This window comes from Quercus suber, unplaced genomic scaffold (assembly GCF_002906115.3).
Source record: "Quercus suber isolate HL8 unplaced genomic scaffold, Cork oak 2.0 scaffold_382, whole genome shotgun sequence".
Taxonomy (NCBI): Eukaryota; Viridiplantae; Streptophyta; class Magnoliopsida; order Fagales; family Fagaceae; genus Quercus; species Quercus suber.
The window spans coordinates 18009-30541 of NW_027069834.1; the positions used below are offsets into that span (position 1 = coordinate 18009).

Sequence of the window (12533 nt, forward strand, 5' to 3'; positions counted from 1 at the left end):
TTGGGGTGTAGGAAATGGAGTAAGGACTAAAGTTTGGTTTGATAGATGGCTAAAGGGTGACTCTCTAAGGGATTTGATTCAAGGACCTTTATGCCTTAGGGATCTATCTCTCACCGTGGAAGATTTTAGGGGTGTGGATGGCTGGAATTGGGATTTAATTTCATTTGAGCTGCTAGAAACTGTAAAGGATAGAATCAAGGCTGTTCCTATTCAAGATTTTGACCAAAGAGAGGATTCCTTTATGTGAAGATTCACTAGAGATGGAGATTTCTCCACAAAGTCAGCCTACCTGTGATGTATTAAAGATGATTCTTTAGAAACTTCATTCAAGGGGTAGTGGATATGGAAGCTTGACATTTTGCCTAAAATCATCATGTTTCTTTGGTTATGTTTACATACTAGTGTGCCTGTTAAGAGTGTCTTGGCAGCAAGAGGGATAAATTGTGATGGTAAGTGCCTTGTTTGCAAAAGGCATGATGAGACCATTGCTCATCTTCTTCGTGACTGTGACCTAGCTCGCAAATATTGGAGTTATGTTGAAGTTCCACCAGCACTTGTACATACCTTCTCGGGAAGTTTGGAAGAGTGGCTGCATTCAAACAGTGTGAGTCTTGTTAAGCATATATCTGATATGACTTGGAGTTCAGTGTTCTTATTCACCATTTGGGCTATTTGGAAAAATAGGAATAAGATTGTTTTTGAAAACTCTATTCCCAACCCAAGACTGCCCATTGAGTGTATTAATCAAACTAGAGAATACCATTTTTGCATGAGTAAAGCTAAAATAACCACTGCTAAGTTTGCTATACCAGTGACATGGACTAAACCAAGGGAGGGCTGGTTTAAGCTTAATTCGGATGGTGCATCTTTTGGTAATCTAGGTAAGGCAGGAGATGGAGGAATCATTAAAGACAGTCAAGGTGCTTGGGTTAGGGGATATGCAAGATCGATTGGTTCACTTCAAGTATTATTGTTGAGCTGTGGGCTCTAAGAGACGGGTTGAAATTAGCGGATCTTATGGGAAGTAGGGAACCAGAAGTGGAATTAGATGCTAAGGTGATTGTGGGGCTACTTAATTCTAATAAAAATCCTAATTTTGCCTATGCTCCTCTGCCTTCTGATTACAAGTATCTTTTGGGCAAGCTTCCTCAAATAAGGGTGTCCCACATGTTTAGGGAAGCCAACAAGTGTGTGGATTGGTTGGCTAAATGGGACAATGTTATGAAGGAAGATTTTATTGNGTGTGTGTGTGTGTGTGTGTGTGTGTGTGTGTGTAAAGCTGGGTTTCAAAAATTAAGGATCATATTAAAGCTGGGTTTCAGAAACTATATGTGACGGAATCCCTCTCCTCCTCAATTGCTTCAGATGTTTCAGATTTTGCATGCAGCCATCTTTCTGAGGAAGACAGCACTAGAGTTGATTCTGAAGTTTCTGTTGAAGAAAAAGGGATGGTTTGTGGTCTCTTAAAGCTTTTAAATCTCCTGGCCGAAATGGTCTTCATGCGGGTTTCTTTCAACATTTTTGGGCAGATGTGAAGAACTTGGTTTACATGGAAATTAAGGAGGTTTTTAGTAATGGAATCATACTGATTATCTTAATGAAACTCTTGTGACCTTAACCCCAAAGTGTCAAAGCCCTGAGACCCTAAATAATTACAGGCCTATTAGTCTTTGCAACTCGGTATATAAAATTATCTCAAAGATTATTATGGCTCGCATTAGACCTCTTCTTGCTATCTGATTTCTCCATACAATCCGCTTTTGTTCTTGGAAGAAGGGGTATGGATAATATTCTCATTGCTCAAGAGCTTTTATACTCCTTAGACCTCAAGAAGGGCAAAATGGGGTACATGGCAGTCAAGTTGGATCTAGAGAGAGCCTATGATAGGCTAGAGTGGAATTTTATACACAAAGTGCTGCAGGCATTCCACTTCCCTCCAAAGCTGACTCAGATTATTATGAGCTGCATCTCATCTACTACTATTTCTATTTTGGTGAATAGAGGTATGCTTGATTCCTTTGAACCTTCTAAGGGCAAAAGACAAGGAGATCTATTATCTCCATACATTTTCATACTATGTATGGAATATCTAAGTCGTCTTATTGAACAAAAGTGCGTGGAAGGAGCTTGGGTACCCCTTAAAGCATCTCGGGATAATTTGGGATTTTCCCACCTTCTATTTGCGGATGATATTATATTGTTCAGTAAAGTGGGAAATGATACTTGTGGTGCTATCTCAGAAGTCTTATCTAAATTTTGCTTAGAGTTAGGGCAAAAGATTAGTTTGGATAAATCTCGAATATATTTTTAACCTAATGTCAAAGAAAAGGAGAGGGCAGAAGCTTGTGATTTGTTGGGCATTCAAGAAACCCGAAGCATTGGTAAATACTTGGGGTTTCCTTTGAGACATAGAGGGCAAATAGTAGACAATATAATTTTGTGGTGGACAAAGTCATGCATAAATTCTCAAGTTGGAAAGCAAAATTGTTATCCTTCGTAGGTAGGGCTGTACTAATCAAATCTGTTATGTCAGCCATTCCTAATCACATTATGCAAGGGTGGCTCTCCCTTCTCATATTTGTGACAAACTTGATAAAGTGAATAGGGATTTCCTTTGGGGATCCACAAGTGAGAAGGGGAAGTTGCATCTTGTTGGCTGGAGCAAGATTGTGAAGCCTAAGGAGGATGGGTCCCATAATTCAAGCTGCCAAAGCTAAGAACATAGCTTTGCTTGCTAAACTGAATTGGAGAATGTATCAAGAGAAGGAGGCATTATGGGCTAAGGTCAGATTGAAGAAATAGTGCTCTCCCTCTAGAATGAGAGCAAAGGAGCCTGATGCTCTCCCTTGCTCCCCTAATTGGAAAGCCATTAAAACTGGATTCCCTATGTTTTCTAGTGGAATCAGTTGGGGTGTAGGAAATGGAGTAAGGACTAAAGTTTGGTTTGATAGATGGCTAAAGGGTGACTCTCTAAGGGATTTGATTCAAGGACCTTTATGCCTTAGGGATCTATCTCTCACCGTGGAAGATTTTAGGGGTGTGGATGGCTGGAATTGGGATTTAATTTCATTTGAGCTGCTAGAAACTGTAAAGGATAGAATCAAGGCTGTTCCTATTCAAGATTTTGACCAAAGAGAGGATTCCTTTATGTGAAGATTCACTAGAGATGGAGATTTCTCCACAAAGTCAGCCTACCTGTGATGTATTAAAGATGATTCTTTAGAAACTTCATTCAAGGGGTAGTGGATATGGAAGCTTGACATTTTGCCTAAAATCATCATGTTTCTTTGGTTATGTTTACATACTAGTGTGCCTGTTAAGAGTGTCTTGGCAGCAAGAGGGATAAATTGTGATGGTAAGTGCCTTGTTTGCAAAAGGCATGATGAGACCATTGCTCATCTTCTTCTGACTGTGACCTAGCTCGCAAATATTGGAGTTATGTTGAAGTTCCACCATATAATATAATAGAAAAATTAAATTTTTATTATTTAATGATTAAAAAAAATTATTTATTATATTATGTAATAGGGCATAGAAGTAAATTTATACAAACTATATTTTCTATCCTCTCATTTATCTTCTCAACCAAATAAAAGAGTTTTCCACCCTCTCACTTTTCCACTCTTCCAACCAAGTACACACGAGGGTAAACTAAATCTTTTCTATCCTCTCACTAATTTTCTATCCTTCTACTTTTCCACTCTTCCAACCAAACGGACCCTAAAAGAAAGTAATTCAGGTCAGATAAAACACATCTCCCAACTACGAAAGCCAAATCCATTACAAAAACATCTAACACAAGCAAATCCAACTTCTCCCATCCCTCGTACCCTTAGCACAATGCCTCACTAGGCCACCCATATCTAACTTTCGCACTGGTGTCATCGGCCTCAACCTTGAGGACTCTTTTATCTACTCCTTCCTTTCCATTAAAGTTGAGTTCCCAAATGTCCATCTCCAATATTTTTTTATTATCTAAGATTGAATTCTACTTAGTCTAATCTAAGTGTATATATGTGTAAAACTCATTTCCTGGAGACTTGAACTCTGACCCTTCCCTCCCCACATCTCATAAGTATTTATACTTGTAAAGTGACCATTGTACCAAGGATGCACGGTGGTGTCCATCTCCAATACTTGATTCATGACAAATTTTTTCTCCTTACCAATCGCTCCATTAATGGTGTAGCATAATATATGGGGGTTAATTTTTATTTAAATTTTGAAATTTTAGGAGTTTAGGCCTTTTATTTTCTTGATTTTAGATATTCTTATCAATTTTCTAGTTAAGTTTGGCTCCTCATCTGGTAGGGTATTAATTATGACCAATTTAAGAATATTTTTAATTGTAAAATAGGTTTTCTAAAGCCTTTAAAGTTTAAATAGACTTGCAATATAAAAAAAAAAAAAAAAAAATTATTGATTGAAAAAAAATGATGTTATCTTTATTTCTAATAGATTGCAAAGTTATTTCACATGGATTCAATGAGACTATAATGACTTTAAGGATTTACGTATATGTAAAACAAGATCTAGCCTTTCACGCTCTTAATTCCTTATAAATCAGTATTAAAGTTTGTTAGCATCATGGGGTGCAAACCCTTTGGGTGGCGATTCAAGCTAATGGTGTGCAAATAATTGTTGGATTTAAGGAGATTCACGACATGCTCATTAAACTAGTATTGAATTGTGGTAACAATAGGGATAGCTTTGGGTGCAACACGTGGTTTAGGGAGTACGCCTCAGCCGAGTGGACTAGGGTGGAGAAACAAGGAGTCGCCGCCTAGTTTTATGGTCTAGGAACCATGAGTATAGCGCCCTTACTTGGAATGACTAATCTTACTACTAGAATATGAGTTCGGAGTTTAGATACGATTTTGGGAAGGTGTTAGGCACCCAAAACCGCCCGACTTGTGGGTTGGCTTCTACTCATTATGTCTTACGTCTTAATCTCATTAAAGGAATGTTCAACATTCTATTCTATACTCTTACACACACACACACACACACTAACATCCATTTAATAATCAACATGGCATCAAACATCCCAAAACCTAACATTCATCTATCATGCTTATCAACTAAACCTAGCATACATCTATCATGGTGTCTAATCTAAGGCAACAACAAATCAAGGCAACAAGTATGCATGACAGAAACACAAACATGGCAAAATCCAAATAAACATGTGATTGCATCAAGAACAAATCATCCAAGCAAACATGTTCCTACTCATCATCAAACATATACCCAATGCATGTCATGTGAATGCATGACTTACCTCTCTTATCTTACTGCATCTTAGCACCTATGCATCATAAATGGACATATGAATGCATGTTCATGGCATCAAAGCAAGAAAAGAAAAAGAAAACCCTAATATAAAACGTCAAAGGAAAACAAACAATTCAAATAAAGGAACAGAGACTTAAAAAGCATCAAAAGGAACCAAACAGAGGCATATGGTATAAAAGAAATGAAGAAACAGAAGTAGAAAACCTAAATTAAGATTTTTGGGCACGAGTATGCATGCGCATACATAGGCCTGCGTACCCAGGCCAATTGTATGCGTACACATACTTCAAGCTTGCATGTGCTTGCAAAAAGCATGCATATGCAAACTTAGTCAGGACCCTAACCCAAAACATAAAACAGAAAAACAGAGCAAAAACTTAAAACGAAGAAACTAACAACCTAACACACTTTAAAACATAAAGACCAACTAAAACTAAGCTAAACAAACAAGTCAATGGGACTCCAACCTCAGCATACCAATGATATAAAACAAACAAAGACACCAAAGAAGGGTCATTGTATGATAGAATTATGATTGATGAACTTGAGAGGATATTGCCTAAATACAGCAATAGTTACCTCTACATTAAATAGATGTTCTCACCTAACTGGGGTTACATTTATTACTTAATAATCGATCTGAATAATGTTGCAAATCCAATAATTCACTCATTCTTAGGAATGGCAACGGGTCGGGTTCGGGTCGGATTTTTTCATACCCGAACCCGACTTACGAGTCAAGACCTGCGGCCCAAACCAGGTCGGCTTATCAAATGGGTTTTTTTTTTTTTGGGGCCCAGACCCGCCTCGTCAGGCGCCACTTAGCCCAACCAGATTTGGGCCCAATCTGCGGCCCAAATCATGGCCCAACCGAAGGAAAAAAAAAAAAATTGAAATGCAAAGAGACTCACAAAACCCCTCTCAGATACTTTGGCTTGAGGCTGTAACAAGAACAACAAAATCCAAATTTCAAAATTGTGAACCTCACATACTAAGCAGATCCATTTACTGAAACTCTTAAGTAAACAAAATGGGAAAACCTTAAGCTTCTTTCATTGAGCTCTCTAGCTCCTAAGCTAAACCAGCTAATCCAAAAAGGAACAAGCTTGAACAAAAACTCAACTCTTCTTTTATCATTTATTTATATACGCAAAAATGTTTGATTTAGCTATAGAACAGGACAGACCGTGTACATCAATATCAAAAAAAAAAAAAAAAAATTTGAAGAAAAGTAGAGAACAGAACAGACAGAGACCGATGGTAAGAGCTTGGGACGGCGACTGTGAAAGGTTGGACAGTTGGGTCGGCGGTGAGATGGAGAGTGAGTGAGTGAGTGAGCTTGGGACGGCGGAGAGAGGGACCGATGGTGAGCTACGGCAACGGCGAGGTGAGTGAGTGAGTGAGAGTGGCGAGACTGAGCTGAAGAGATTGAGTGTGAGGCAGCGTGAGTTCTGAGTTGCTGCTGAAGAAAAATGAGGGATTAGGGTTGATTATATATATATATATATATATAGGGTATTTTTGTAATTTCAGGGTACCGGGTTTTATCCGGGTCGAGTCTCGAATTTTTTTTTTAAAACCCATACCCAATCCTATTCCTAATCGAGCCGGGTAAAATCCGACCCATTAGGGTCGTACCGGGCCGGGTACCCACAAGTCGGGCAAAAATTGACATCCCTACTCATTCTCTAAAAGGTGGAAGAGACACCTATGGAACAATTATCTTTTGATCTCTACCACTAGATCCCACTACTAAAGGGAGAGCTAACTAATATAAGTAGGACTCTTCTCCCCCTAAGAAAGGGATCTAAAAATAAAAAGAATAGTAGTACGGGAGAGTGAAACTATAGTCCTTTGTATGAACCTACATCTTGGCAAGTCCGAAGAAGATAATAAGAACAAATTCCTTTTTATTTTCTTCTAAAAAAAAAAAACTCCTTTTTATTCCATATTATTGCACTTCAATATTCTTTAGTCTGATTATCAATCTAATTCCCCCATTGTAGACTTCCATTCAACCCCACATTAAAATTTACCAACTAGCTTTATTAATAATTTAATCGTTTTAAATCAAAAATATGTATTGTAAATGGTAAAGGTTATTATTATATTTTTTTAAAGACAGATGGCGGGGATATTTGAGCAATGTTGAGAAAGGCAGTTAAGCATATAATTGACGTGGGCAGAAAACCAGTTGGTCACGCTGGAATTGCCGGCAAACCTCCGACAAAAACTACACGTGACACGTACGATTGCCACGTCACCCCAAACCATCACGTGCTCTCTCTCTCTCAAAAAAGTTTCAAAGCCCCACGCACCGTACGGACACCCCCAATAATAAAATGAGTTAATTTATAACTAAAAGAAAAATCAAACACTGCCACACATATATCCAAACAAGTCAAAACACTTAACTGCCCGGGGCAGCAGCAGTGTCTAACCGCTTCAACTGTCCAATGAAAAACCGCCACGTCAACTCCAATAGTTCCACCTTAATATTCTGTCTGTGGGCAAACTAACTTATGGCTTAGACTTATATTACACACAAAGAAGAAAGTGTGAGTTAGTTCGTTTCACTGTGTTTTTTTTTTCTTACTTTACTTTTTTATAAAAATTGTAGTATGTACTTTTTGTTCCTCTTCTTCTCAAGTCTCTCTCTCTCTCTCTCTCTCTCTATCTGATTTTTCCTTGGTTGTTGGAGGAGGCATGATTGGAATTTGGATGTGTATGTGAATATTAGTTTGCATAGTACTACTATTATTGTTCTTGAAATCTTTCTACTTTGAAAGTCTTTGTGTTGGGTTGTGGGAATTATTTTTTTTTTTTTTTGGTGTAAGGGTGTGTGATTTTTTTCCTTTGGCTTCAAGTTTTAGTTTCTTAAAAACAGTTGTGGTGGCAATAGGAAGAATTTACTTTTGAGTTCTGCACAAGTTATCCTTTCTTTTTTCCTTCTTTGTTTGAATTTTTGTTTGGTTTCTTAGAAAGCAGAGGAAACAAAAGAAAAGAGAAAACTGAAGCCTTATATGTTTAAATAAAACTATCTAACCATTTTAATTATGTATTTTACAATAACTTGGTGATGGGTTTTCAATTTTCTGAGGAAGTGTACAGCATATCTTCTATTACTTTCAATATCTTTCCCTTTTTATGTTGTTTCCTTCATGTTTTCAGCAATCAGATAGGGCTTCCTGATCCTTGCTCTTCTTAATTAAGTGAGCTTATGTTTTTCTTTTAAAATTTAAGCTATTTTGAATGCTTTTCCTTTTGATGTTTTGTACTTGTTTTTCTCTCTTTTAGCGACCTTTTTGCTGATTACATACAGATTTCAAGAGTTTGACTTGTATGAACTGAATTAGTATTCATAAATATCTTGTTCTCTACTTTTTCTCATTACTATGTTTATTGATGGTGCCAAGGTTCTGATTCTGAGTCAATGCTGAACACAGATTTTGTTTAAATTCACCCTCTTCAGAAAACTTTTGGTTACTCCCATACGATTTTCTTGTTTTTTGGCTACTCCTCCATCTGATTTGCCTCTTGTTCTTTGCAGAGTTGTGATTGACAACAATTCTTGTGAGGATGCAACTGTTATTCAGGTAAGGCTTGTCCTCTCTCTTTTTATGCTTCCCAAAATTTGCTTGAACTATATGTATATGTAAATATTGGAGAGATTACTGGGGTCCTCAAATTTTGTTAATCTCGTGAAGAAAATGATATGGGCTTTAAAGAGTAGGTGTTATTTAATCCCTGTAAATACGCTGACTTTGCTAAGTAAACTCAAATAAGATTTTTTATTTTATTTTATTTAGGTTGACAGTGTAAACAAACATGGGATTCTCCTGGAAGTTGTCCAAGTGCTTACGGATATGAACCTTGTAATAACAAAGGCATACATCTCATGTGACGCGGGATGGTTCATGGATGGTACTGATTCTAATTCAACTGCCAGAATTTTAATTGAATTTAGAGCTTTTGACTATTTCTCATCTTTGTTTCTAATTGTTGTTTCAGTGTTTAACGTGATTGACTACGATGGGAACAAAATCAGAGATAAGGAAGTCATCGATTATATTCAAAGGGTAGGAACTATAATATGAATGCTGTTTGTCTTTAAATATTCTTCTCAATTACATAGTTTCTGTTTCTTAAAAATAAGAGAAAAAGAACTCAATATAATGAGTGTTGTATTAGGCCCGTATCTCTTTGTTTCCTTTTCTCTGTGGGAAGAGAAAGGGGGGCGGGGGTTGATAAAGTTTGTCTTGTGATGAAGTAATTTTGTTTTAAAAGCTTGTCAGTTCTGAAGTTGTTTCTCAATTTTGCAGAGGCTTGAAAGTAATGCCAGCTTCTCACCCTCCTTGAGAGAGTCTGTTGGGGTAATGCCTTCTGAAGAGCATACCTCAATAGAACTCAGTGGTACTGACAGGCCTGGCTTATTGTCTGAAGTGTGTGCGGTTCTCACAGACCTTCACTGTAGTGTGGTGAATGCTGAGATATGGACACACAATGCAAGGGCTGCGGCTGTAGTTAATGTCACAGATGATTCCACTGGGTGTGCAATCAAAGATCCAAAACGTCTCTCAACAATTAAGGAATTGCTTTGCAATGTCCTCAAAGGAAACAATGACTTGAAGACAGCAAATATGACACTTTCACCCCCTGGAGTTACAAACAGGGAGAGAAGGTTACATCAGATTATGTTTGCTGACAGGGACTACGAAAGAGTTGAAGTAGACAGACTTGGGGGAATTGAGAACAAGAAATCAAGACCTCATGTAACTGTGTTGGATTGCAGCCAGAAAGATTACACGGTGATTACTATGAGGTCAAAAGATCGGCCAAAACTGTTGTTTGACATCATTTGCACTTTGACGGACATGCAGTACGTAGTTTTCCATGGAATGGTCAACACAGGGAGGATGGAAGCTTATCAGGTGAGATAAATTCCAGCAAAGCTAATGTTAGGAAATATAATTGACCCTTTTGGTTGATAAGACCATTATGTATCCCATGAGGCATATGCATTGGTCAACAGAGAGATTGACAAGTGAAGTCTTACTGATTTGGAAGTTGAAAAGTCATGAAAGCTAATTCAGATTTCATGAACTTATGACTATTTTAAACCTTATGCTGACCTTGTGTTACATTTCCATTTGCTATTTTTTTGGGTTATCTTTACGATTTGATCTAAATTGAATATTCCTGATTCTGCAGGAATTTTATATTCGACATGTTGATGGCCTTCCTATAAGTTCAGAAGCTGAGAGAGAACGCGTTGTACAGTGTCTTGAAGCGGCCATTGAAAGACGGGCATGTGAGGTATAGTAGACTTCAAATGGATGAAATTTAATAAAATCTGGTGTACTTGCTATGATATATACTAAGATATGTTGCTTGGTCATGCAGGGACTGGAGCTTGAATTGTGCACTGAAGACCGGGTTGGTCTCCTCTCGGATATCACCAGAATTTTCCGTGAAAACAGTTTATGCATTAAAAGAGCTGAAATTTCGACAAAAGTTGGACAGGTCAAAGACACTTTCTATGTCACAGATGTGACTGGCAACCCCGTTGACCCCAAGATTATCGATGCACTTCGCAGACAGATAGGCCAGAGTGTGCTTAAGGTTAAACATAATTCATGTATTTCACCAAAGCCTCCTCAAGAAACTACAATGGGATTCTTATTTGGAAATTTGTTTAAAGCTCGAAATTTCCAAAGTTTCAAATTGGTCAGATCCTACTCTTAATATCTTCCTGTATATTCTCAGAAGTCAGAAGTATAAACTGCACAGAGATAATAGAAAATCGTAACTCTGAAGAATGTATAGGGATGAAAAAACCATGTAAGTAGGAACCTCCCTTTCCTCGTGTACATAGGGTTAATATTATGTGTTGATATCCTACAGAAGAAACCCAGAAACCACTTTATACTGTGAATGGTACTGGAGTCTGGTGGGGTTTGTATATGCTTATGTCCTGTAAGTAGGTTATGTACAGTGTGATGTTACATTGATTGTACAGAGATATGGAAGCTGTATAGATATAATTGAGCTCAATCAAAAAGTTAAGTAAAAATGTTAGTGTTTCTTGTGCTTTTGCAGTATTGTATTAAAATTGGATATTATATTGTGGGGTCTAGTCTTGATCATTTATAATTCTTTCAAACCCAAAACCTATGAACTATCAGGAAGATGTGATTTGCTTGTGAAGACAGTTAAATTGGAGGAGGTGACTATCTACTTGGTCAATATTATGGGGAGTGATGTTAGGGATACCGTAAATTTTACTATATAAGTTTTACAAACTAATTTGTTATTACTCAAGAAATAAGACATCTATTATGTGTTGAAATAGTATCAATTAAATTCATTGTCATGTCAGTATGTAAATCTTTTGTAGTAAAATTTATAATAACTTTAATATTTTTCCTATTGATGTTGTAACTTGCAAGACCATTGCGTGAAGAGTTTTATAACTTAATTGATATCTCTTAAAAGATTCAAATCTCCTCCATTGTAACTTTTGAATGGTTAAAAACAAATCCCGCAAAACAACTCCATTCTGTGTGCCTTTCAGCATTGTGTTTAAGTTGTGCTAGGATTGGTGAAAGTGTGAAACTGTTGGCAATCCTATTGGGCGAGGGCATAGGTGGAGCCAGGGGAATACCATTTCATTTGGACTTGACCGGTTGACCCCTCCCTCGTTCAAAAAGACAAAACCCTCCTCTCCCACAAAACCAATTCCATTTGCCCTTACATGGAGCCGCCTAAAGTTTTACCATGAACCAATTGTATCTGTTATTGGGCCAATATATAGGTTCGGTTCGATTAAGATGTGTTGCTTAACGTAACATTAAAAAGATTCTTGTAAAGCCAATAGCTGGTAACTTAATTGATTAACACTGTCTGATGTTTTCAACGGAAAAATCTAAGGTTTAAATCCCTCTACTTTCAACTATTGATATAAAAAAAAAAAAAAAAAAAGAAGGAAGAATCACCAACAAACTTAAAACTAAAAAATAAATTACTTTTATCATTGGATGCAATATATATATATATATACACACATACATATATATTAAAAGCAATCAAAAACATATCTGTTTGAGCATCACATAGTTTTCAGTAGTTTATTTGTATAATATTTATTAAAAAGTATAGTTTTTGGTAGCTTTTATTTTAAATCTGTGACAAAAAGTTAAAAACTAACTTTAAAAAAAAAAACTAAATTTTTTAATATT

General features: G+C 36.9%; 1 protein-coding gene across 1 annotated transcript; it reads left to right on the forward strand.

Annotated features, from left to right (window-relative positions):
- The first annotated feature begins 373 nt into the window (after window positions 1-373).
- LOC112034685 (ACT domain-containing protein ACR6) lies at window positions 374-11379 on the forward strand. The gene is made up of 9 exons (XM_065760796.1): window positions 374-964; window positions 1323-1451; window positions 7801-7853; window positions 8846-8891; window positions 9105-9219; window positions 9307-9374; window positions 9618-10226; window positions 10507-10611; window positions 10699-11379. The coding sequence occupies exons 1-9, from the start codon at window positions 374-376 to the stop codon at window positions 11038-11040; spliced, it is 2058 nt and encodes a 685-aa protein (XP_065616868.1). The 3' UTR covers window positions 11041-11379.
- Window positions 11380-12533: the final 1154 nt, after the last annotated feature.